General features: G+C 43.6%; 2 protein-coding genes across 2 annotated transcripts in view; one reads left to right on the forward strand and one right to left on the reverse strand.

Moving 5' to 3' along the window:
* TAF5 (TATA-box binding protein associated factor 5) lies at nucleotides 1-22,173 on the forward strand. The gene is made up of 11 exons (XM_007964010.3): nucleotides 1-576; nucleotides 5,846-6,083; nucleotides 11,058-11,373; nucleotides 12,438-12,601; nucleotides 12,714-12,849; nucleotides 14,860-14,980; nucleotides 16,354-16,483; nucleotides 18,459-18,623; nucleotides 20,288-20,465; nucleotides 20,640-20,817; nucleotides 21,128-22,173. Exons 1-11 carry the CDS (start codon nucleotides 18-20, stop codon nucleotides 21,343-21,345), a joined length of 2,403 nt encoding a protein of 800 aa, XP_007962201.3. The 5' UTR covers nucleotides 1-17; the 3' UTR covers nucleotides 21,346-22,173.
* Nucleotides 22,170-25,379, reverse strand: part of ATP5MK (ATP synthase membrane subunit k) — a 7,509-nt gene continuing 4,299 nt past the window's right edge. Inside the window, exons 2-4 of the mRNA XM_007964009.3 lie at nucleotides 25,271-25,366; nucleotides 25,091-25,183; nucleotides 22,170-22,286 (exon numbers count right to left, since the gene is read on the reverse strand). Coding sequence (XP_007962200.1) covers nucleotides 25,094-25,183; nucleotides 25,271-25,357 — 177 coding nt within the window. The 5' untranslated portion in view covers nucleotides 25,358-25,366 and the 3' untranslated portion in view covers nucleotides 22,170-22,286; nucleotides 25,091-25,093. The remainder of the gene's footprint in view (nucleotides 22,287-25,090; nucleotides 25,184-25,270; nucleotides 25,367-25,379) is intronic.

Consider the following 25,379-nt stretch of genomic DNA (forward strand, 5'->3'; position numbering starts at 1 on the left):
GGTGGCTCAGCCGCAAGATGGCGGCGCTGGCGGAGGAGCAGACGGAGGTGGCGGTCAAGCTAGAGCCTGAGGGACCGCCAACGCTGCTACCTCCGCAGGCGGGGGACGGCGCAGGCGAGGGTAGCGGCGGCACTACCAACAACGGCCCCAACGGCGGCGGCGGGAACGTTGCGGCGTCGTCGTCCACTGGCGGGGATGGCGGGACCCCCAAGCTCACGGTGGCTGTCTCCACCGCTGCCCCGGCGGGGGCGGCCCCGGTGCCTGCGGCTGCTCCGGAGGCCGGCGCTCCGCACGACCGACAGACTCTACTGGCCGTGCTGCAGTTCCTACGGCAGAGCAACCTCCGCGAGGCCGAAGAGGCGCTGCGCCGTGAGGCCCGGCTGCTGGAGGAGGCAGTGGCGGGCTCCGGAGCCCCAGGAGAGGTGGACAGCGTCGGCGCTGAGGTGGCCAGCGCGCTTCTCAGCCGGGTGACCGCCTCGGCCCCTGGCCCTGCGGCCCCCGACCCTCCGGGCACTGGCGCTTCGGGGGTCACGGCCGTCTCAGGTTCAGCCTCAGGTCCTGCGGCTGCGGGTAAAGGTAAGCCGTGGGGTTCCGGGGAGGCACGGCCGCCGCGAAGGGGAGCAAGCCGGTAAGGCAGGGGCTGGCAGGCCTGCACCTCTGCGGGCTTGTTTTGAATTTCCTGGGCCCGCCTCTAGGGCCACATGCCCGCCCCTTTCTCTAGTGCGCCGGCTGCGCAGTCAAACCCCCTTCCGAGCTGTCAGTTTCAGCGAGAGGCTGAGGAGAGCTGTTGAGCAGAGGGATGTATGGGAAGGTGAGCGCGGAGAGTCGGAGACCTTCACGCTTTTGGTCCCTTTCCTCTCATTTGGGCTTTTGAGCCTTGGGCAGGTCCCCTGAGACTAACAGTGTTTGTACAGTTTCGTACTAGCATACTTTAAGTTTTATAAGTACTTTATTTTCTCTTTATTTCTTTACTTCCTTTTAAAAGATGTGTTAACAAATACTTTATAGACTTTTTTTTTTTTTTTTTTTTTTTTTGAGACGGAGCCTTGCTCTTTTGCCCAGGCTGGAGTGCAGTGGTGCGACCTCGGCTCACTGCAACCTCCGCCTCCCGGGTTCAGGCGATCCTCCTGCCTCAGCCTCGTGAGTAGCTGGGACTACAGGCTTCTACTACCACGGCCAGCTAATTTTTGTATTTTTAGTACAGCCAGGCTTTCACCATGTTGGTCTGGCTGGTCTCAAACTCTCGACCTCATATGATCCACCAGCCTCGGCCTCCCAAAGTGCTGGGATTACAGGCGTGAGCCACCGTGCCCAGCCACCATACAATATACCCTTGAACAGTTCTGCACGTCATGTACGCCCTGAATCTCAGCTAAAAGTTTAATTTTTTTTTCTTTTTTTTTTTTTTTCTGTGACAGAGTCTTGCTCTGTCGCTCAGGCTGGACTACAGTGGTGTAATCTCGGCTCACTGCAACCTCTGCCTCCTGGATTTAAGCGATTCTCCTGCCTCAGCCTCCCGAGTAGCTGGGACTACTGGCGCACGACACCACGCCCCGCTTAATTTTTTAAAAAATATTTTTTGTAGAGACGGGGTTTCGCCATATTGGTCCGACTGGTCTTGAATTTCTGATCTCATGATCCACCCGCCTCGGCCTCCTAAAGTGCTGGGATTACAGGCATGAGCCACCGCACCCGACTGAAATTTTAAAGATATATATGGGCTGAGTACCACCAGTGTTGTCTTTGGAGGATGCAGGTTCCTGGGCATCACTTCAGACTTAGTGAATCAGATCCTCTAGAGGTGGAATCTGGGAATCTTCACTTTTGAATAACAGCTTCTAAGGAGTGTTGACATAGGGCAGCTTGAGAACCATGTGTTTAGGCATGGGCATTGGACAGACCTTTTCGTCTTTGCTGCATTTACATGTGTGATGCTGATTGTCATTCTTTTCTTACCTTTTAATTTTTTTTACCTTCCTATTGGCCGGGCGTGGTGGCTCATGCCTGTAATCTCAGCACTTTGGGAGGATGAAGCGGGTGGATCACCTGAGGTCAGGAGTTTGAGACCAGCCTGGCCAACATGGTGAAACCCCCTTTCTACTAAAAATACAAAAATTAGCCAGATGTGATGGCGCATGCCTGTAATCCCAGCTACTTGGGAGGCTGAGGCAGGAGAATTGCTTGAACCCGGGAGGCCGAGGTTGCAGTGAGCCAAGATTGTGCCACTGCACTTCGGCCTGGGTGATAGAGCAAGACTGTCTCAAAAAAAAAAAATTTTTTTTTTACATTAATATTGTCAGGAGACAAGTCATTCTCATGTTGAATTTTCTCTCTTTATTACATGAGTGGTTATGAGGGTTTTTTTTTTTTTTTTTTTTTTGAGACGGAGTCTCGCTCTGTTGTCCAGGCTGGAGTGCAGTGGCCGGATCTCAGCTCACTGCAAGCTCCGCCTCCCGGATTTACGCCATTCTCCTGCCTCAGCCTCCCGAGTAGCTGGGACTACAGGCGCCCGCCACCTCGCCCAGCTAGTTTTTTGTATTTTTTAGTAGAGACAGGGTTTCACCGTGTTAGCCAGGATGGTCTCGATCTCCTGACCTCGTGATCCGCCCGTCTCGGCCTCCCAAAGTGCTGGGATTATAGGCTTGAGCCACCGAGCCCGGCCGAGAGTTTTTTTTTTAGACAGAGTCTTGCTCTGTCGGCCAGGCTGGAGTGCAGTGGTGCAATCTTGGCTCACTGCAACCTCTGCCTCCCAGGTTCAAGCGATTCTCCTGCCTCAGCCTCCCAAGTAGCTGGGACCACAGGCGCATGTCACCACACCTGGCTAATTTTTTTTTGTCTTTTTGGTAGAGACGGGGTTTCACTATGTTAGCCTGGATGGTCTTGATCTCCTGACCTCGTGATCCACCTGCCTTGGCCTCCCAAAGTGTTGGGATTACAGGCGTGAGCCAGCGCGCCCGGCCACGTGAGGCACTTATATATGTAAAATGTTTGGTATGGATAAGTTTATGCCTCTGTATGTGTCCCTGACGCCTGAGCCACTGCTTTCTCACAGCAACTGTTGTCACAAATCCATGCAGTAAAACTCATATACAATGTAAGGTCTCAGAGGTGATCCTGAGCTGACAATAAATGTTTATTGAATTACCCAGTGCAGAGTTTTTAGCCAAATTAATCTGTATGAGGCCTAATCTTTGCAGCATTGCCAGAAATGAAGTATGAATACATAGCATTGTATTCATATCTCATTGTAATCCATAAATAGAAATGTGTGCAGATGTGGATTGAAGGCTGGGCGTGGTAGCTCACGCCTGTAGTCCCAGCACTTTGGGAGGACGAGGCAGGTGGATCACTTGAGGTCAGGAGTTCAAGACCAGCCTGACCAACATGGTGAAACCCCGTCTCTACTAAAAATACAAAAAAATTAGCTGGGCGTGGTGGCATGTGCCTGTTGTCCCACCTGCTCGGGAGGCTGAGGCAGGCGACCCACTTTAACCCAGGAGGCAGAAGTTGCAGTGAGCCAAGATAGCGCCATTGCGCTCCGGCATGGGCAACAGAACAAAATTCCGTCTTTACAAAAAAAAAAAAAAAAAGTGTTTGAGAGGAATCTTTTTTTAATGTTGAATTTTGTGAATGAACTATAAGATGAATTATATTGTTGGTTATTTTGCTGTAATCTCCTATCTCTTCAGAAACTTGACCTAATTATAGATCATAACTGAGAAATCAGTAAGGAGGAAAAGAGGCCATCAGAGTAACTGAAGAAATTATCACATTTGTGCAGTAAAGAGCGAAGTGCACTATAATGGCAACTTACAAAAACTTCCGACAACCAAATTCTGATTTAATTGACAGATATATTGTTAGGTGGTGCTGTGTTACAAATAAATACTTATGTTTTCTGTTTTGAAATGCTGGTTATGGAAATTGTTTTAAGCATATAACTATCTTTTGAAGATATAAATAGGGCATGGTCCTTCCCACCCTTAAGTGGTTACATTTTATAAGGGGTAAGAGATGTATATAATGTGAAGGGAACACAAGATAGGATATATTACAGGAATGTTACACAGTGCTTGGGTGGCTCAGAGAACTGGGAATGTTACTGCAGTGCATGGCTTGGTGGTAATGGGTGCCATTTGAACAGAGCATTGAGAGAAAGTTAATGTAGTTGTTTGATTTGCACTTACCATCTTTTATACAATTTGTCTTTAACATAAGGTAGTTCCAGGAGGAATATTGACTCTTCTTGTTATTGTTTTTTTTGTTTTTGAGACGGAGTCTTGCTCTGTCACCAGGCTGGAGTGCAGTGGCGCGATCTTGGCTCACTGGAACCTCTGCCTCCTGAGTTCAAGTGATTCTCGTGCCTTAGCCTCCCGAGTAGCTGGGATTACAGGCACGTGCCATCACACCCAGCTAATTTTTGTATTTTTAGTAGAGATAGGGTTTCAGCATGTTGGCCAGGCTGGTCTTGAACTTCTGAGCTTGTGATCCGCCTGCCTCAGTCTCCCAAAATGCTGGGCCACCGTGATGGCCTGTTATTGTTATCTTAAGATATGGATGTGCTGACAGGTTTCGGTTTGGGTGACTGAAACAAGTGAAAAAAATTCCATTAAAAGATTATGGCTGGGCGCGGTGGCTCATACTTGGTTTTTTTTTTTTTTTTTTTGAGATGGAGTCTCGGAGTCTCGCTCTGTTGCCCAGGCTGGAGTGCAGTGGCGCGATCTTGGCTCACTGCAACCTCCGCCTCCCGGGTTCACGCCACTCGCCTGCCTCAGCCTCCCGAGTAGCTGGGACTACAGGCACCCACTACCATGCCCGGCTAATTTTTTGTATTTTTAGTAGAGACGAGGTTTCACTGTGTTAGCCAGGATGGCCTCGATCTCCTGACCTCGTGATCTGCCTGCCTCGGCCTCCCAAAATGCTGGGATTACAGGCATGAGCCACTGTGCCCGGTGGCTCATACTTGTAATCCCAGCACTTTGGGAGGCGAGTGGATCACCTCTGGTCAGGAGTTCAAGACCAGCCTGGCCAACATGGTGAAACCCCCCTCTACTAAAAATACAAAAATTAGGGGGCATAGTGGTGCATGCCCGTAATCCCAGGCATGCACCACCATGCCCTGGGAATTAGTTAGGAACTGGAACAGTAGGCAGCTTCTATTGTTAAAGTGAAGGCATTGAAAAAAAAGAATAGGCTGGTTCTTGGGCCATGTTGAAGATCTTTGTTTACCCTAAGAGCAGTAGGGAGTTGTATTAGGTAGGATTACTCAGGAGACTGAGGCAGGAGAATTGCTTGAACCCGAGATGCGGAGGTTGCAGTGAGCCAAGATCGTGCCATTGCACTACAGCCTGGACGACAAGAGCTGAAACTCTGTCTCAAAAAGAAAGAAAGAAAAAAAAAGACTGTGTGGGCCGGGTGCTGTGCCTCATGCCTGTAATTCCAGCACTTTGGGAGGCCAAGGTGGGAGGATCACAAGGTCAAGAGATCGAGACCATCCTGGCAAACATGGTGAAACCCTGTCTCTACTAAAAATGCAAAAATTAGCTGGGCATGGTGGCGCATGCCTGTAGTTCCAGCTACTTGGGAGACTGAGGCAAGAGACTCACCTGCAAGGCGGAGGTTGCAGTGAGCTGAGATCTCCATACTACACTCCATCCTGGCGACAGAGCGAGACTCCCTCTCAAAAAAAAAAAAAAGATTATGTGATTGTGTTGAGGAAGAGACGTTGGGAAGAAAGAGACGACAATCTGAGCAACAACTCACCTCTGGGCCTTAACAAAACAGCCATAGTCACATGGTCATAATAGGTCATTTTCTTAAAAGTTGTTTTTTGTTTTTTAAACAGTTGGAAGTGTTGCTGTGGAAGACCAGCCAGATGTCAGTGCTGTGTTGTCGGCCTACAGCCAACAAGGAGATCCCACAATGTATGAAGAATACTATAGTGGACTGAAACACTTCATTGAATGTTCCCTGGACTGCCATCGGGCAGAGTTATCCCAACTCTTTTATCCTCTGTTTGTGCACATGTACTTGGAGCTAGTCTACAATCAACATGAGAATGAAGCAAAGTCATTCTTTGAGAAGTATGTAAATTTTTACATATATATATATACACACACGTAGCGTGTGTGCGCGTGCATATATGTTCACATCTGTAACCACACAAATGTAAGACTGCAACTTAAAATGTACGTTGTGAAGGAGAGGTACCTAAGGCTATGAAAACTTAAAATGTGGGGTTTAATCTAGCTGGAGAAGTCAGAGAAGGCTTCCAGAGGAGATGATACTTGAGGTGAGATCTGGTATCTGAAGATTAGGTAGGAGTTAGCCAGATGAAGAAAAGTGGGAAAAGTATGTATTAAAGCTCTCTGGTGGGAAGGATTCTGGTAGGTACAGAGGCTGAAAGATGGCCAGGGTAGCTGGAGCAGAGAATGGGATGGGGGTGTGGTATAGCATGAAGCTGGGAATTAGGGACTGGAACAGTAGGCAGGTTCTATTGTTAAAGTGAAGGCATTGAAAAGAATAGGCTGGTTCTTGGGCCATGTCGAAGATCTTTGTTTATCCTAAGAGCAGTAGGGAGTTGTATTGGGTAGGATTAGGTTTCATTGAGAGTCACTGAAAACTCATCAGCAATGGCATAAATAAAAGTTTATTTTTGCCTTTATCTTAAGAACACTAGGAAGCAGTGTTAGGATTAGATTAGAATAAGAGTAACTGAGAACCCAAACAACAGAGATTTAAATACAATAAAAGTTTATTTTTCTCATAAAGGTGGGACATTCGGGATTGGTGTGGTGGGTTCTTCATTACCAGGGCCTCAAGCTCCCTCAGTCTTGTTGCTCTCCCATGCTTTTCATGCATGTTCCACTTTGTGGCATAAGATGGTTTTCCTGCTCTAAGCAGTCACATCAGTGTGCCAGTCAGCAGTTAGGGCACACGGAAACTGCACACACTTCTTCCTTTTATATCTTAACAGTCAGTGGCCACACCTAGCTGCAGGGGAAATAAGAAATGTGGTCTTTACCTAAGTGTCTATGTGCCCAGCTGATATTCAGGTTTTCTTTTATGGAGGAAGACAGGAAAAATGGGTATTTGGGGAGAGTGAAGCCTTTTTGCTACAGAGTCATTTCTGCTGCAGAGTCATTAAAGGACCATGTCATTATTATATACTTTGAAAGGACTTCTGTGCAGTGGGGAAACACATGGGGGATAGAATGACTATAGGGACAAGTTTTGGAAGTTATTGCAGTGGTTCTCAACTGGGGGCGGAATTGCTCCTTCCACTAGACCATTCGAAAATGTGTAGAGGTGGCCTGGTGCAGCGGCTCACGCCTTTAATCCCAGCACTTTGGGAGGCTGAGGCGGGTGGATCACTTTGAGCTCAGGAGTTCTAGACCAGCCTGGTGAAACCCAGTCTCTACAAAAAAATGCAAAAATTTGCCGGATGTGGTAGCTCACTCCTGTAATCCCAGCTATTTGGGAGACTGAGGCTGGAGAATCGCTTGAACCTGGGAGATAGAGGTTGCAGTGAGCTGAGATCGCGCCTCTGCACTCTAGCCTAGATGACAAGAGTGAGACCCTGTCTCAAAAAAAAAAAAAAGAAAGAAAATGTGTGGAGGCATTTTTGATTGTCATAATGACTGGGCAGAGGAGCAGGAATGCTAAATGTTCTAATATGTGCACCTAGGTAGTCCCACTTTACAAAGAATTATCCTGCCCAAAATGCTAGTAGCACCCTTGTTCGGAAACACTGGACTAGGTTGTGGTAGAGGTGAAGAGAAGTAGACAGAGTCATGAATGAGACACTTGATAGATTGGCTAGGGAGGTGAGGGAGATGGAGGTATCATTGAAATCTCCAGTTTTCTGGCCCCTCCAGCTGGATAGGGGAGCCAATTCCTGATACAGAAAACCCTAGAAGAGGACTTGATTTGTCAGACCTTGGAATAATTTTGAGTTCTGATTTGAATATGTCTTTGACTCATTTAAGAAATGTTAAGTTGATAGGTAGATGATATATGAGAGCTCAGAGGAGAGGTAGGGACTATAACTGTTAATCGGAGTTGTGTGCATTATTGGTGGATATGGATGAGGTTGACTAGGGGAGAGTATGAAATAAGTCAGTAAGTGGGCTAGGCCCAAGGAGCTCCAAATTTAATGGCCACGTAGAGGAGATATACAGGAAGAAAACCAGGGGAGAGTTGAGTTATAGAAGCCAAGGGAAAGTAGTATTTAAGAAGGAGGCAGGCCGGGCATGGTGGCTCACACCTGTAATCCCAGCACTTTGGAAGGCTGAGGTGGGCAGATCACCTGAGGTCAGGAGTTTGAGACCAGCCTGGACAACATAACAAAACCCCATCTCTACTAAAAAATACAAAAATGAGCTGGGTGTGGTGGCAGACACCTGTAATCCCAGCTGCTCGGGAGGCTGAGGCAGGAGAATCACTTGAATCTGGGAGGCAGAGGTTGCAATGAGCTGAGATTGCGCCACTGCACTCCAGCCTTGGCGATGAGCGAAAGTCCATCTCAAAAAAAAAAAGGAGGCCTTGCTTAGCAGTGTGAATAAAAATTTTTTTTTTTTTGAGACGGAGTTTCGCTCTTGTCGCCCAGGCTGGCATGCAGTGGCACCATCTCGGCTCACTGCAACCTCCGCCTCCCAGGTTCAAGCGATTCTCCTGCCTCAGCCTCCCAAGTAGCTGAGATTATAGGAATACATCACCATGCCTAGCTAATTTTGTATTTTTAGTAGAGACGGGGTTTCTTCATGTTGGTCAGACTGGTTTTGAACTCCCGACCTCAGGTGATCTGCCCACCTTGGCCTTCCAAAGTGCTGGGATTATAGGTGTGAGTCACCGGGCCCAGCCTGAATGAGAAATGTTTAATACAAGCAATAGAGCCTGAAGTCAAGATTTATCATTTAACACAGGGTAGTAGTAATAGAGGAACAGTAGAACTTGGAACCCTTGGCTTCTATGCCATTATAGTAATTCATTATACTAGGATGCCAATAGAAAGTATATAAAGCAAAACGTTCCGTAGCCAAGTGTTTTTGGGAAAAAAAAAAAAAAAAGAAAGGCTGATGACAGAACTTCTACTCTAGAAGCTAATTTCTCTTTAAAGTACTGTCATCGAAACACTCCATTCTTGGCAACATAGACACTGTCACTTAAAAAAACAAAAACAGGCCGGGCACAGTGGCTCACGCCTGTAATCCCAGCACTTTGGGAGGCTGAGGCGGCGGATCACCTGAGGTCAGGAGTTCAAGATCAGCCTGGGCAATACGGTGAAACCCTGTCTCTATTGAAAAGACAAAATTAGCCGGGCGTGGTGACACATGCCTGTAATCCCAGCTACTTGGGAGGCTGAGGCAGGAGAATCACTTGAACCTGGGAGGCGGAGGATGCAGTGAGCCAAGATCGCGCCATTGCACTCCAGCCTGGGCAACAAGAGTAAATCTCCGTCTCACCAAAAAAATAAAAAATTAAAAAATTAAGGGAAAAAAAACATAGCCTGGGCAAAAGAGCGAGATCCTGCTTCTACAAAACGTAAACAAAAATTAAGCCGGGTACGGTGGCTGATGCCTGTAATCCCTCGCTTTGGGAAGCCAAGGTGGGCAGATTGCCTGAGCTCAGGAGTTCGAGACCATCCTGGCCAACATGGTGAAACCCCATCTCTACTAAAATACAAAAAATTAGCTGGCCATAGTGGCGCGTGCCTATAGTCCCAGCTGCTCAGGAGGCTGAAGCATGAGAATTACTTGAACCCCGGAGGCGGAGGTTGCAGTGAGCCGAGATCACGTAAACAAAAATTAGCCAAGTATGGTGGCACAGCAGTCCTAGCTACTGGGGAGACGGAGGCAGGAGGAATCCCTGAGCCCAGGAGTTTGAGGCTGCATTGAACCACTACACTCCAGGTTGGGCTTCAGAGCAAGAACTTGTCTCTAAAAAAGAAGGAAAAACCTTTTTGCTCTTCCAGTCTTATGGTGTAGCTTTCTCCCCACATAGGAAGCTGGAATATCATAGGAGATTCTCTGTCTTTCCTTTATGGACAGTCTTATCCCTTGCCAGGACCCCCATCACTACAGGAGGATAATGGGCAGTTACTGATATAAGAGGCTGAGATTTCTAATTTTATTCAAATCTTCGATCATATATTGATGAGTTGTAGTGGGGTAACATACTTAACAGTTTAGAAATCTGTTGGCTATCTGTTTTTCAGAGCTGGAGCCCTAATATGTTTAGTTATTGTTTTAAAAATGTTTTTGCATTGGTTGCTGTTTTTAGTGAATGCCAAATATATTGTCTTTAATTTTACTTTCTTAGGAAAATTAAGAGTTGTAAAAACACAAGTACATTTAAATTTACTAGTTGTTATCAAGGCTAAAGGCTTTTATTGTCTTTGGTAATAGTGAGTAAGTGGAAATACTCATTGATTGGTATCAGCAGTGAGTACTTCCACTTAGTTTGTTGTTTAATGATCATATTAAAGTATTGATATTTTAAAAATATGTCTGGTACGTATTTCCAATGAATATAGGAAATCATTAAAAATGATGGGTTTTATGAGAATGTTATGTATTGATTATTGTTGAGAGGCTGAGTAATGTGTACACTGAGTTCATTATATTCTTTTCTATTGTATACCTTTGAAATTTTCATAATAAAACTTTTAAAAGTGGGTTTTGAGAAACCATAATATTTAGTAAAGCAAGGGTTCTTATATTTTCAAATGTCTACCAGTTTCTTTTAAATGTCTCCATTCTAAAGAAACTGTCTACCAATGGTGGGTATATTCTTTTTCACTTAGGATATTTAAATTCTTTTCTTAAAATGTTTGTGATACATTTCATTAGAGATTTACATTTGTTCATTTTTAGAATAAATTCAGAAACTGAATTATAATCATTTTGAAATGAGTTACTTCTTATCCTACAGTTTAGTTCAGGATTTTTTAGACTACTACACTGAAAATATTCTGGGATGGTTTATAAGTATATGGGGGAGAGGCAGATCCCTTAATGATTACATTGAAAAATGACTTTTTAAAATCACTGAAACAGGTTCCATGGAGATCAGGAATGTTATTACCAGGATGACCTACGTGTATTATCTAGTCTTACCAAAAAGGAACACATGAAAGGGAATGAGACCATGTTGGATTTTCGAACAAGTAAATTTGTTCTGCGTATTTCCCGTGACTCGTACCAACTCTTGAAGAGGCATCTTCAGGAGAAACAGAACAATCAGATATGGAACATAGTTCAGGAGCACCTCTACATTGACATCTTTGATGGGATGCCGCGTAGTAAGCAACAGATAGATGCGATGGTGGGAAGTTTGGCAGGAGAGGCTAAACGAGAGGCAAACAAATCAAAGGTATGGGAATGAACCTAAGAACTCTGTAATGCAGATTATGAAAAATTGTAGCATTTCCATCTACATAAGTTACACATTTTTCTTATAGCTAGCTTGGGAACGATGTTTTTGTTTGTTTGTTTTTGTTTTTGTTTTGAGACAGTTTTGCTCTTGTCACCCAGGCTGGAGTACAATGGCGTGATCTCAGCTCACTGCAACCTCCACCTCCCAGGTTCAAGTGATTCTCCTGCCTCAGCTTCCCGAGCAGCTGGGATTAGAGGCACACGCCACCACACCCGGCTAATTTTTGTATTTACTTTAGTAGAGAGGGTTTCACCATGTTGGCCAGGCTGGTCTCGAACTCCTGACCTCAGATGATCCACCCGCCTCCACCTCCCAAAGTGCTGGGATAACAGGCGTGAGCTACTGTGCCTGGCTGCTTCGCAACAATTTTATACTGTATATAAAATTTTGTGTTCTAAGGGTGATGTTTATATGTGACAATTTGGGTATGGTTGCATTTTATAGAACCCTGAATGCAGTGGCTGAAACAAATAATTTTTCTCCCATAAAATGAATTTCAGAGGAAGGCCTTCCAGGGCTGGCATGAAGGCTCCACAGTGCCATAAAGGTCCCTGGCTCCTTCTAGTTTCTGGTCCACCATCTTTAGAATGTGGCTTTCTTCTTTGTGCTCACAAATGGCTATTGCAGTTTCAGCATTGCAGCTCCATTCCAAGAAGGAAGAAGGGGGAGGACAAAAGGCATATCTGTGCTGAAGCTTTCCCTTTTTAATCAGGAAAACAATTTTTTTTTATACAACCATACCCAATATACTTATATGGACATTCCTAGCTGCAAGGGAGCCTGGAAACAGAAATGATTTAACTGAGCACATTGCTACTCCAATAAAATCAGGGTTCTGTTAGTAAGGAAAAAGGGGAGAATGGCTATTGGGTAGACAAGTACAGAACCCTGCTTCAGAGTGTAAATTACTATTTTGTAATTGTAATTTATCCTATCAAGATGTAAAATGGGTATATTAATGAACAAATAATTTAAAAAATGTTGACTCTTTTGACTTGTAGGTATTTTTTGGTTTATTAAAAGAACCAGAAATTGAGGTACCTTTGGATGATGAGGATGAAGAGGGAGAAAATGAAGAAGGAAAACCTAAAAAGAAGAAGCCTAAAAAAGATAGTATTGGATCCAAAAGCAAAAAACAAGATCCCAATGCTCCACCTCAGAACAGGTGAGGAAAAAGCTTCAGGAACTTGTGTGTGGAGGTATGAGACAATATGTTATAGAGAGTTCAAGTTTGTTAATAGTCAAAAGGTAATTTTGACTCTCTTTTTCTTTCACAGAATCCCTCTTCCTGAGTTGAAAGATTCAGATAAGTTGGATAAGATAATGAATATGAAAGAAACCACCAAACGAGTGCGCCTTGGGCCAGACTGCTTACCCTCCATTTGTTTCTATACATTTCTCAATGCTTACCAGGTTGGTAAACTAATTGGGTGGTTTCTGCCTGGAGAGTCATGTAGAATGATGATTTACCATTAAGAGAGAAACAAATGTGTTAGCTAAAATGGAGTTTTGTTATTTAAACTCTGTTTTTTTTTTTTTTTTTTTTTTTGAGATGGAGTCTCGCTCTGTCGCCCAGGCTGGAGTGCAGTGGTGCAATCTCGGCTCACTGCAAGTTCTGCCTCCTGGGTTCATGCTATTCTTCTGCCTCAACCTCCCCAGCAGCTGGGACTACAGGCACATGCCGCTACACCCAGCTAATTTTTTGTATTTTTAGTAGAGACGGGGTTTCACTGTGTTAGCTAGGATGGTCTCGCTCTCCTGACCTTGTGATCTGCCCGCCTTGGCCTCCCAAAGTGCTGGGATTACAGGCGTGAGCCACCACGCCTGGCCTTTAAACTCTTAATATAATTTAAAGACAGCAGTCAGGAAAAGAGAATTGGATACTGCACAGAATAGAAGGCAATGTTTAATGGCATTTGTTTCACTGATCAGAATTCTGCTAGCCTTTGAGGAGTAGCAAATTGTGGTTCATCTCTGTTGAACTTGTTTTAAGTACTTACGTAAACTTATTTATCAATTTTTTTTTTTTTTTAAAGACAAGAGTCTTGTGCTGTCACCCGGGTGGAGTGCAGAGGTGAGATCTCGGCTCACTGCATCCTCTGCCTCCCAGGTTCAAACAATTCTTGTGCCTTAGCTGCAGCCTCCTGAATAGCTGGGATTACAGGCACCTGCCACCATGCCCGGCTAATTTTTGTATTTTTAGTAGAGACAGGGTTTTGCCATGTTGCCCAGGCTGGTTTTGAACTCCTGACTTCAAGTGATCTGGCCGTGTCGGCCTCCCAAAGTGCTAGGATTACAGGTGTGAGCCACCGTGCCCAGTCATATAAACTTTTATTTTATTATTTTAATTTAATTTTATTTTTTTGAAATAGAGTCTCGCTCTGACACCCAGGCTGGAGTGTGGTGGTGCCATCTCGGCTCACTGCAACCTCCGCCTCCCAGTTCAAGTGATTCTCCTGCCTCAGCCTTCCAAGTAGCTGGGATTACAGGCATGAGCCACCATGCCTGGCTAATTTTTGTATTTTCAGTAGAGACGGGGTTTCACCAGGTTGGCCAGGCTGGCCTCAAATTCCTGAGCTCAGGCGATCCACCCGCCTCAGCGTCTCAAAGTGCTGTGATTACAGGCATGAGCCACCACGCCTGGCCAAACTTAATATTTTATTTTATTTATTTATTTATTTTTTGAGACAGGCTGGAGTGCAATGGCACGATCTCGGCTCACTGCAACCTCTGCCTCCTGGGTTCAAGTGATTTTCTTGCGTCAGCCTCACAAGTAGATGGAATTACAGGCGCCCACCACCCTGCCCAGCTAATTTTCGTATTTTTAGTAGAGACAGGGTTTCACCATGTTGGCCAGGCTGGTCTCGAACTCCCAATCTCAGGTGATCCACCTGCCTCGGCCTCCCAAATTGTTGGGACTACAGGCGTGAGTCACTGTGCTTGGCCAATATTTTAAATCAAGGATTTAAAAAGTCTTTTTTTTTTTTTTTTTTTTTTTTTGAGCCGGAGTCTCGCTTTGTCTCCCGGGCTGGAGTGCAGTGGCCGGATCTCAGCTCACTGCAAGCTCCGCCTTCCGGGTTTACGCCATTCTCCTGCCTCAGCCTCCCGAGTAGCTGGGACTACAGGCGCCCACCACCTCGCCCGGCTAGTTTTTTGTATTTTTTTAGTAAAGACGGAGTTTCACCAGGTTAGCCAGGATGGTCTCGATCTCCTGACTTCGTGATCCGCCCGTCTCGGCCTCCCAAAGTGCTGGGATTACAGGCTTGAGCCACCGCGCCCGGCCTAAAAAGTCTTTATATATTCCTTAAAATACAGTGTTGAGGATATATTTAGTATAGTGTGAAAATGATTAACATTTGCTTCCTATTCTGTACTCTGAATACCCTAAAATAGTATTGTTTAGTCTAAACCTTTTATTGGCAGGGTCTCACTGCAGTGGATGTCACTGATGATTCTAGTCTGATTGCTGGAGGTTTTGCAGATTCAACTGTCAGAGTGTGGTCTGTAACACCCAAAAAGCTTCGTAGTGTCAAACAAGCATCAGGTAACTGAGATGACCTTTTGGAATGTGAACTTGCCATTAGTCTACACCAATCTTGATTCCATGGAAAACACACAGAAGATTGTGTTCTTTACAGAAATTCACTTGATTTTACTTTAACTCAAGATTCTAACATTCCCAACAGTGAAAAAAGCTTTGCAGTGACTGGGATGCTAGACTGGTTTAATTTCTTTAGGCTTCAGTTTTCTCATCTGTAGAATGAGTATTAGGCTAAAAAACTTAAAAATCTAACATTTTATGATTGCTTGTAAATCTTGAAAAATCTTTAAGGGATGGTACTTCCTGTTTTAGTCATAAAAATGGCTAATAAAGAACAAATAAGGTCAGGATTTTATTTGAAAGTTTTTTTGTGTTTGTTTTTTTGAGACAGAGTCTCGCCCTGTCACCCAGGCTAGAGTGCAGTGGTGCAGTCTCGGCTCACTACAGCCTCCACCTCCCAGTTTCAAGAGATTTTCCTGCCTTAGCCTCCCCAGCTCCCCAGTAATTGGGATTACAGGTGCCCACCACCATGCCCAGGTAATTTTTGTATTTTTAGTAGAGATGGGGTTTCACCATGTTGGCCAGGCTGGTCTCGAACTCCTGACCTCAAATGATCCGCCTGTGTGGCCTCCCAAAGTGCCAGAATTATACGTGGCTCACTGCAACCTCTGCCTCCCGGGTTCAAGCGATTTTCCTGCCTCCACACCCGGCCTGAGATAAAGTTTATTATTTAAATAAAACAATGTATTTTAAATTATTTTAATAAGTCTATAGGTTATTTTTATTTTTATTTTTATTTTTTTTTTAGATGGGGTCTCACTCTATTGCCCAGGCTAGAATGCAGTGGTGTGATCACGGCTCACTGCAGCCTCCAATCCCTGGGCTGAAGTGATCCTCCCACTTCAGCCTCCTGAGTAGCTGGGACTACAGGTGTGTGCAACCACACTGACTAATTTTTTATTTTTTATAGAGACAGGGTTTCTCCATGTTGTCCAGGCTGGTCTTGAACTCCTGAGCTCAAGCAATCTGCCTACCTTAGCTTCCCAGAGTTCTGAGATTACAGGTGTGAGCCACCATGCCTGGCTCATAGTTTTCATTTTTGTGAAACACTGTGGCATAGTGAGCAAAACCGAGTTTCAGTCCTGGTTCCCACACTGAGTAGCTGTGTGCACTCTAGCAAATTATCTGTTCTGAATGTCAATTTCTTCTCTTACATGCTGAGATGATACCACCTAATTTAGAGGGATTAGCACAGTGTGGTTGGTATATAGGAGGAAATTTTCAAATGTTAATTCCTCTCCTGAACTGTGGTATGATTACTTTAAAAGTTTTGATGAATGTACTTTTAAAACATCAATATTTCTGGACCATTTTAGATCTTAGTCTTATAGACAAAGAATCAGATGATGTCTTAGAAAGAATCATGGATGAGAAAACAGCAAGTGAGTTGAAGATTTTGTATGGTCACAGTGGGCCTGTCTATGGAGCCAGCTTCAGTCCGGATAGGTAAAATACAAACAATAAAATTAAATACTGCTATGTTATATTGAAATTATATAAAAGTCAACTACTGGAAACATTATGCAAATACTGGGAAAATTCTGATAAAAATCTCATGGTTGTCATTCATTATCTTTTAGAATCTTGCCGTTTGCTAATTCATCTTTGAATCCTGATGTTTGTACACGGTAGCAATTTAATGTATACTCTTTTTTTTTTTTTTTTTTAAGATGGAGTTTCACTCTTGTTGCCCAGGTTGGAGTACAATGGAGTGATCTCGGCTCACCGCAACCTCTGCCTCCTGGGTTCAAGTGGTTCTCCTGGCTCAGCCTCCCAAGTAGCTGGGATTACAGACCTGCACCACCACACCTGGCTAATTTTGTATTTTTAGTAGAGACGGGGTTTCTCCATGTTGGTCAGGATAGTCTTGAACTCTCAACCTCAGGTGATCTGCCCACCTCGGCCTCCCAAAAGTGCTGGGACTACAGGCGTGAGCCACTGCACCCGGCCTGTATACTCAAATTTATAGAATCAAAATGCACAGTTTCAGGGCTTACTGGTTTTAAAAATTAGCTTTAGTATTTTCTTTTTTTTTATTATTTTTAATTATTTTTATTTGTTACCCAGTGGTAAATAACCAGCCAAAGCTTTAGTTTTATAGAACTCCATTAGGGGTTGAAATGCTTCATTGGGTCCCTGCGTTGTGTCTTCTGGCTGCTTCATCAAATTTAAGACAAATTCCTGACATTAATGGCATATTAGCTAGTAATTGAGGATTTATCTTTCTATAATCAAAAGTACTAAGAGTAAATGAAAAAGGAAGTTCGAAATTGGTTTTGTTTCCCTTTAGGTGTATGATTACAGTGTCATCCTATGTGTATAGGTATTTGCCTATTTTTCATGATCTCTAACACTGTAAAAATGGGGGGAGGGTGTTTTGTATTCATAATACCCTTAGTATATTACTTGGATAGATAAAAGCTTTCAGGCCAGGGACAGTGGCTCACGCCTGTAATCCCAGTACTTTGGGAGGCCAAGACTGGCGCATCACCTGAGATCAGGAGTTCGAGACCAGCCTGGCCAACGTGGGAAATCCCGTCTCCACTAAAAGTACAAAAATTAGCAGGGCATGATGGTGCCTGCCTGTAATCCTGGCTACTTGGGAGGCTGAGGCAGGAAAATCATTTGAACCTGGGAGGCGGAGGTTGCAACGAGCCGAGATCGCACCACTGCACTCCAGCCTGGGCAAGAAGAGCTAAACTCCATCTCAAAAAAAGAAGAAAAGAAAAAAAGATAATAGCCTTCCATTCATCAAGATTTCATCATCATGAAACTTTGAGAATTAGGTTTTTTGTTGTTTGATAAGGTTTTGCCACATGATACATTTTTACTTGAGGGAAACGTCTGATTTCAGTGAAAATTGTAATACCTTCTGACTACCAATCTGTTGTGTTTGTCCTTGAAAAAGGTAGAGAATTATTAGCATGTCTATAGTGTTTTTTTTTTTTCTTCAAATGACATTTCCTTTTTAATTCTTAAATAGCATACACAGCATAGGAAAATAGCATCTTTATTTTAGGGTCAAAAATTGTTGAGTTTTAAGTGACATATCACATTTCCTAAACCTTCTCAATTGACCTTACTTGACTATACTTTGTTAATTACCCCGGTACTTTTTTCTTGTAAAGAACTGATTTTCCGTAAGTTTCTGTATCATCTTACCTCATTCAGTAGGTGCTTGGTATATGTAGAGTGTCAGAGCTAACATTAGTTTGGTTAGTTCTTTCAGTTGATATCTACTGTGAATTGCATGAATGAATTAAAAGTGAGATGTAGCATGTTAGCTATATTTAATATATTCAAATGTATGTAAAATATTCAAGTGTATATAAAATATTTAATGTATTCAAATGTATATAAAACTGGACAGGTGACCAAAGGTTACTCTGGGAGTCAAATATATCACCTTCTCTTCTCTCAGGAACTATCTGCTTTCCTCTTCAGAGGATGGAACTGTTAGATTGTGGAGCCTTCAAACATTTACTTGTTTGGTGGGATATAAAGGACACAACTATCCAGTATGGGACACACAATTTTCTCCATATGGATATTATTTTGTGTCAGGGGGCCATGACCGAGTAGCTCGGTAAGAACACTGTGATCTTATGACTGAGTGTATTCAATGAATAGAATGGTTTCTTGTTGGGAATTACAGCAGCCAGCCAAATTCATTTACACTTCCATTGTTGAGGATCAACTTTCTGAGAAGCTTTTGCATTTATAACTTATTTGAAATTGGGGCCGGGTGCAATGGCTCACGCCTGTAATCCCAGCACTTTGGGAGGCCGAGGTGGGCGGATCACCTGAGGTCAAGAGTTCGAGACCAGCCTGGTCAACGTGGTGAAACCCCTTCTCTACTAAAAATACAAAAATTAGCTGGGCGTGGTGGTAGTCGCCTGTAATCCCAGATATTCAGGAGGCTGAGACAGGAGAATCGTTTGAACCCAAGAGGCAGAGGTTGCAGTGAGCTGAGATCGCACCATTGCACTCTGGCCTGGGGGCAAGAGCGAGACTTTGTCTCAAAAAAAAAAAAAAAAAAAAAGGAAATTGGGGCAGGAGTATTATTATATCTGTAATTACATCTATATGAATCCTGGTTTTTAAAAAAATAGTTAATTAACAGTCCTCCCTTCCACCCCCATCAGATGCTTAACCTTGTCTTCCATACCACTGTGAGCACCTTTATGTTTCTCTGTCATCTTCTTAGAAGTTGAGGATAAGGTAGTTCAGGTTAGAAACTATTTGGCCAGGTGCAATGGCTCACGCCTGTAATCCCAGCACTTTGGGAGGCCAGGAGTTCCAGACCAGCCTGGCCAACATGACGAAACCCCGTCTCTACTGAAAAAAAAAGAAAAAATACAAAAATTAGCCGGGTGTGGTGGCACATGTCTGTAGTTTCAGCTACTCAGGAGGCTGAGGCAGAATTGCTTGAACCCAGGAGGTGGAGGTTGCAGTGAGCCGAGATTGCACCACTGCATTTCAGCCTGGGTGACAGAGTGAGACCGTCTCAAAACAAAACAAAACAACTAGTTGGTGGCCAGAACGAGGGGAAAATACTTTTCTGTGGTTTAGACTAGGAACAGGGTAGGAAGAATATACAGAGAATTGGAGTTCTAGAACTTAAGTTTTGGCTGGCTACAGTGGTACACGCCTGTAGTCCCAGCTACTGGGGAGGCTGAGGTGGGAGGATTGCTGGAACCTGGAGTTTGAATCCAGCTTAGGCAACAGAGCAAGACCTTAGAATTTTTTTTTTTGAGACAGAGTCTCGCTCTGTTGCCCAGGCTGGAGTGCAGTGTCGCCATCTCAGCTCACTGCAACCTCTACCTTCTGGGTTCAAGCAGTTCTCCTGCCTCAGCCTCCTGAGTAGCTGGGTTTATAGGCGTGTGCCACCATTCCCAGCTAATTGTTTGTATTTTTAGTAAAGATGGGGTTTCACCATGTTGGTCAGGCTGGTCTCGAACTCCTGACCTCATGATCCACCTACCTCAGCCTCCCAAAGTGCTAGGATTACAAGCGTGAGCCACCGTGCCCGGCCAAGACTTCAGCTTAAAAAAAAAAAAAAAAATTGTACCAGATGAACCCTCAGGACTGAGAATCTCATTCTTCTTCCCTTCAGTTAACTAGTAAGGGGGGGCCCCACTCAGAACTAACTTTTCATATGGATATTTCTGTATTTATTTTGTATGGATTTTTGGCATTTCACAGCTATGTACTAATTGTCCTCTTTTGCTTTCAATAACTTTATAAAAGGCTCTGGGCTACAGACCACTATCAGCCTTTAAGAATATTTGCTGGCCATCTTGCTGATGTGAATTGTACCAGATTCCATCCAAATTCTAATTATGTTGCTACGGGCTCTGCAGACAGAACTGTGCGACTCTGGGACGTCCTAAATGGTAACTGTGTAAGGATCTTCACTGGACACAAGGTATTTTACACTCTTATTATTCCAGCATCCAAGGTTGCTTTCAAGATAAAAATATTTTTTAAACAAGTGACACATAAATTTTGCAGACACCATTCTTACTACAAAACTTTAAAATTTTGTCTTATTTTCCTAGACATACTTTACTCTGATCCTTTCTATGAACTTCTTTTGTAGGGACCAATTCATTCCTTGACATTTTCTCCCAATGGGAGATTCCTGGCTACAGGAGCAACAGATGGCAGAGTACTTCTTTGGGATATTGGACATGGTTTGATGGTTGGAGAATTAAAAGGCCACACTGATACAGTCTGTTCACTTAGGTTTAGTAGAGATGGTGAAATTTTGGCATCAGGTAAATGACTATTAATGGCTTTATGGTAAATGCTATGTTAAGAGGAAACAGTGTTGACGATTGCAAAACTAAGTCCTTGTGTTTTAGGTTTTGCATCCCTTTAGCTATGATTCCAGAGTGTCACCCTATACATGAATTACTTTCAGGTTAAAGTACCGCTTGAAATGCTCCTTAGGAAGGAATAGAGTTGTTGGTCAAGTTTAGATTTTTCACCCAAAATGTACAGTAGATTACATAAAGTGTACTGGACAAAATGTCCAAATGTAAACATGATGGATGCAACTAATGGTTTCCTTTGACTTCCCCTTAGGTTCAATGGATAATACAGTTCGATTATGGGATGCTATCAAAGCCTTTGAGGATTTAGAGACTGATGACTTTACTACAGCCACTGGGCATATAAATTTACCTGAGAATTCACAGGAGTTGTTGTTGGGAACATATATGACCAAATCAACACCAGTTGTACACCTTCATTTTACTCGAAGAAACCTGGTTCTAGCTGCAGGAGCTTATAGTCCACAATAAACCGTCGGTATTAAAGACCTTTTGGAAGCTACTGTTTTTGAAAAGGGAGACTAAAAGCAAATACCTCAGTGATTAATATTTAAGCTACAACGAATGTTTTTGTCTATATGGATCTGGAAGTATGCTGCTTGGAAAATCTGAACGGGACAGTTCCACGTTTCTATAGCAACCACATTTGACTAATTTCCGTTAGTTGAATAAGAGGTATTATGATCATGGAGGGGACATTTATGGTGCTTTGGATTGTGTGGAAACTATGCATTTTCTGTTCAAATGCTATTTTAATTTATTACGTTTAGAAAAAAAGTTGATTTCAATAATTCATCCTGCTTCAAGATTCAAATTCAGAAATATACTATCATCTTGAATTTTAGCTGAAGAATCCTATGAGCATGTATGTTTCTGCTGTAAAAACGTAGTTACTGTATGGCACTCAAAAACTGTTAAATGATCCACTAACTTTTTTTTTTCTTGGCCCATGATTAGTGGAATGTATGTAACTAGGTGGGGTTCCTTTGTTAGATCTAGATGAATTACAACCATCCACTGACATTTGAGTTTATATACCTGTTGAGTTTTGAGTGCACCCAAACACTCGATAAACCAGGTGAAGAAATTTAGCTTCCATGTTCTACTTCAGCTAAAACAGCTACATACAACCTAGTACACTTGAAGTCAGACAGACATTTCAGTTGCTTACCTCCAGTACTGAGCCTTGCTTTGGGAAACTAAAAGATTTAGACCAAGTCACTGCCAGTTTTTGCCTTTGTTGCATTTTGTACAGTTTTTATATTTTTGATATCTTGTAAATAAAGACAACCAGCTTTTCCAGGTTCATAATTTATTGTACAAATTGAATTATCACGTGATGAGTTGGGATTAGCTTCTCCAGGCACGGGAACCTAACAGATGAGGTTAAGAACTGTAGACAGTTTAAAATCCTATAAACAAAGCAAACAGTTTAGATACAAATGTGGTCAGCTTTACTTTGAAGACATTCAAAAATTACTAAGATAACATGAACCCATTGAAACTGAATGCAAATTTATTAGATTGTCAAAGATGTGACACCAAAAAAATTAAAGTCTATCTCAGATTAATACTTTTTTTTTTTTGAGACAGAGTTCGCTCTTGTTGCCCAGGCTGGAGTGCAATGGCACGATCTTGGCTCACTGCAACCTCTGCCTCCTGGGTTCAAGTGATTCTCCTGCCTCAGCCTCCTAAGTAGCTGGGATTACAGGCATGTGCCACCACACCCGGCTAATTTTTTTTTTTTTTTTTTGAGACAGAGTCTTGCTCTGTTACCCAGGCTGGAGTGCAGTGGCGCAGTCTCGGCTCACTACAAGCTCTGCCTCCTGGGTTCATGCCATTCTCCTGCGTCAGCCTCCCGTGTAGCTGGGACTATAGGCGCCCGCCACCGCACCCGGCTAATTTTTTGTATTTTTTTTAGTAGAGACGGGGTTTCACCGTGTTAGCCAGGATGGTCTCGATCTCCTGACCTCGTGATCTGCCCGTCTCGGCCTCCCAAAGTGCTAGGATTACAGGCGTGAGCCACTGCGCCCAGCCTAATTTTGTATTTTTTAGTAGAGACAGGGTTTCACCATGTTAGTCAGGCTGGTCTCAAACTCCTGACCTCAAGTGATCCACCCGCCTCAGCCTCCCAAAGTGAGGGATTACAGGCGTGAGCCACTGTGCCCAGCCTCAGATTAATACATTTTAACCTAACATTCCACCTTTAACAAATAAGCTACCAACAATTTAGTATGATCCTAAAGATATACTATTAGAAAAGTCTAGCATATAAAGTAACATCTTTTTTTTTTGTTTGGAGACAGAGTCTCACTCTATCCCCCAGGATGGAGGGTAGCGGTGCAATCTCGGTACACGGCAACCTCTGCTTCCTGGGTTCAAGCGATTCTCATGCCTCAGCCTCTCGAGTAGCTGGGATTACAGGTGCCTGCCACCACACCCGGCTAATTTTTGTATTTTTAGTAGAGACTGGGTTTTGTCATGTTGGACAGGCTGGTCTCGAGCTCCTCACCTCAGGTGATCCACCCACCTCACCTTCCCAAAGTGCTGGGATTACAGGCGTGAACCACCACGCCTGGCCTCTCCATTTTTGTAATGGGGATACTACCACCCTCCTGAAGTTAGGAGGTAATTAATATAAAAAACTGGACAAAATACTACCTGTTTGTTAGGAATAAGCCAGTGATCACTGCATTCTGGGATATGCTGTCCCTAAGGTCAACTGTTGAGATTGGAAAAGCTCTTAGGCATTGAAGAGGCCAGGCACAGTGGCTCATGCCTGTAATCCCAGCACTTTGGGAGGCTGAGGCAGGTGGATCATTTGAGCCCAGGAGTTCAGTAGCAACCTGGGCAACATCACAAAACCCTATCTACCAAAAGAAAATACAAAAATTAGCTGGGCGTGATGGCGTGCACCTGAAATCCCAGCTATTCAGGAGGCTGAGGTGGGAGGGTCACTTGAGCCCGGGAAGCAGAGGCTGTAGTGATCGGAGATCACACCACTTTACTCCAGCCTGGGCAACAGAGCTAGAGTCTCAAAAAGAAAAATATCTGGGCTGGGCACGGTGGTTCATGCCTGTAATCCCAACACTTTGGGAAGCCAAGGCGGGCACATCACCTGAGGTCAGGAGTTTGAGACCAGCCTGACCAACATGGTGAAACCCCGTCTCTATTAAAAATACAAAAAAATTAGCCATGAGTGGTGGTGTGCACCTGTAATCCTAGCTACTCGGGAGCCTGAGTCAGAAGAATCGTTTGAACTAGGAGGCAGAGGTTGCAGTGAGCCAAGATCATGCCATTGCACTCCAGCCTGGGCAACAAGAGTGAAACTCCATCTCAAAAAAAAAAAAGAAAAAAAAAAAAAAGATAAAAATGTCTGTGAAGCAGATGACGATGTGGCATTTGGGCTTTCCACATATCATGTATTGCCAACACAACAGAGATTTACTCATTTAAAGGATGGGCAAATGGGGGTTGGAGGATTATAAGAAGAAAATAAAACCAATGGGGATTTAAGGATAAGACAGAATTATATAAAAATTGGAAACAAACTAGAAAAAGAAATATTTGCAACTGATATAAAAGGTTGGTTAACAATTACATAAAGAGCTTTCAAGTCTGCAACCTCTGCCTCTTGGGCTCAAGCTATTCTCCTGCCGCAGCCTCCCGAGTAGCTGGGATTACAGGCGCCTGTCACCACACCCGGCTGATTTTTGTATTTTTAGTAGAGATGGGGTTTCACCATGTTGGCCAGGCTGGTCTCAAACTCCTGACCTCAGGTGATCTGCCTGCCTCAGCCTCCCATTGTGCTGGGATTATAGGCACAAGCCACTGCGCCTAGCCTCTTTTTGTTTTGAGACAGGGTCTTGCTCTTTTGCCCAAGTTGGAATGCAGTGGCGTGTTCTCAGCTCACTGTAACCTTTGCCTCCTGGACTAAAGCAGTTCTCCCACCCTGGCTAATTTTTGTTTTGGTAGAGATGGGGTTTCATCATGTTGCCCAGGCTGGTCTTGAACTCCTGGGCTCAAGTCATCTGCCTGCCGTCACCTGCCAAAGTGCTGGGATTACAGGTATGAGCCACTATACTAGGCCTCTTTTTTTTCTTGTATGCTATAAATTTTGCAAAATGACAATGGTTTATTTTTATAGTAAATGTTGGGGAAAAATCCTAACATCAAAATGGCTTAAGTTATAAAGGTTTAAATGTCAACTTCTTACCATTTATGTTGCTTTCACAGCTGGAGTTTTTTTGGACCTTAACTTGAAATATAAGACAATCAAAGCAATGCTTCCATATGTGGCCAGTACACACTGAGAAAGAAAGAAAAAAGTAAACAAGACTTGTTGCATCTACATTATTTTAAAATATAACTGCTTAAAGTTATCATTAATACTTACATTCCTTCTACCTGTGAGAGTATAAGAGTTGAAATATTTTTTAATACCAGTGAACTGGTATTGCGCATCACTTTCTGGACCTGCCATGATTTTAATCTTTTAAAAAAAA

Source organism: Chlorocebus sabaeus, chromosome 9 (genome assembly GCF_047675955.1).
Source record: "Chlorocebus sabaeus isolate Y175 chromosome 9, mChlSab1.0.hap1, whole genome shotgun sequence".
In the NCBI taxonomy this organism is placed as follows: domain Eukaryota; kingdom Metazoa; phylum Chordata; class Mammalia; order Primates; family Cercopithecidae; genus Chlorocebus; species Chlorocebus sabaeus.

Excerpts from the sequence above, each read along its gene's own strand:
- TAF5 (XM_007964010.3), top strand. The coding sequence starts at position 18 with ATGGCGGCGCTGGCGGAGGAGCAGACGGAGGTGGCGGTCAAGCTAGAG. Across the intron at positions 577-5,845 it reads TCCTGCGGCTGCGGGTAAAG|TTGGAAGTGTTGCTGTGGAA; the intron begins GTAAGCCGTGGG and ends TTTTTTAAACAG. Across the intron at positions 20,466-20,639 it reads GGATCTTCACTGGACACAAG|GGACCAATTCATTCCTTGAC; the intron begins GTATTTTACACT and ends CTTCTTTTGTAG.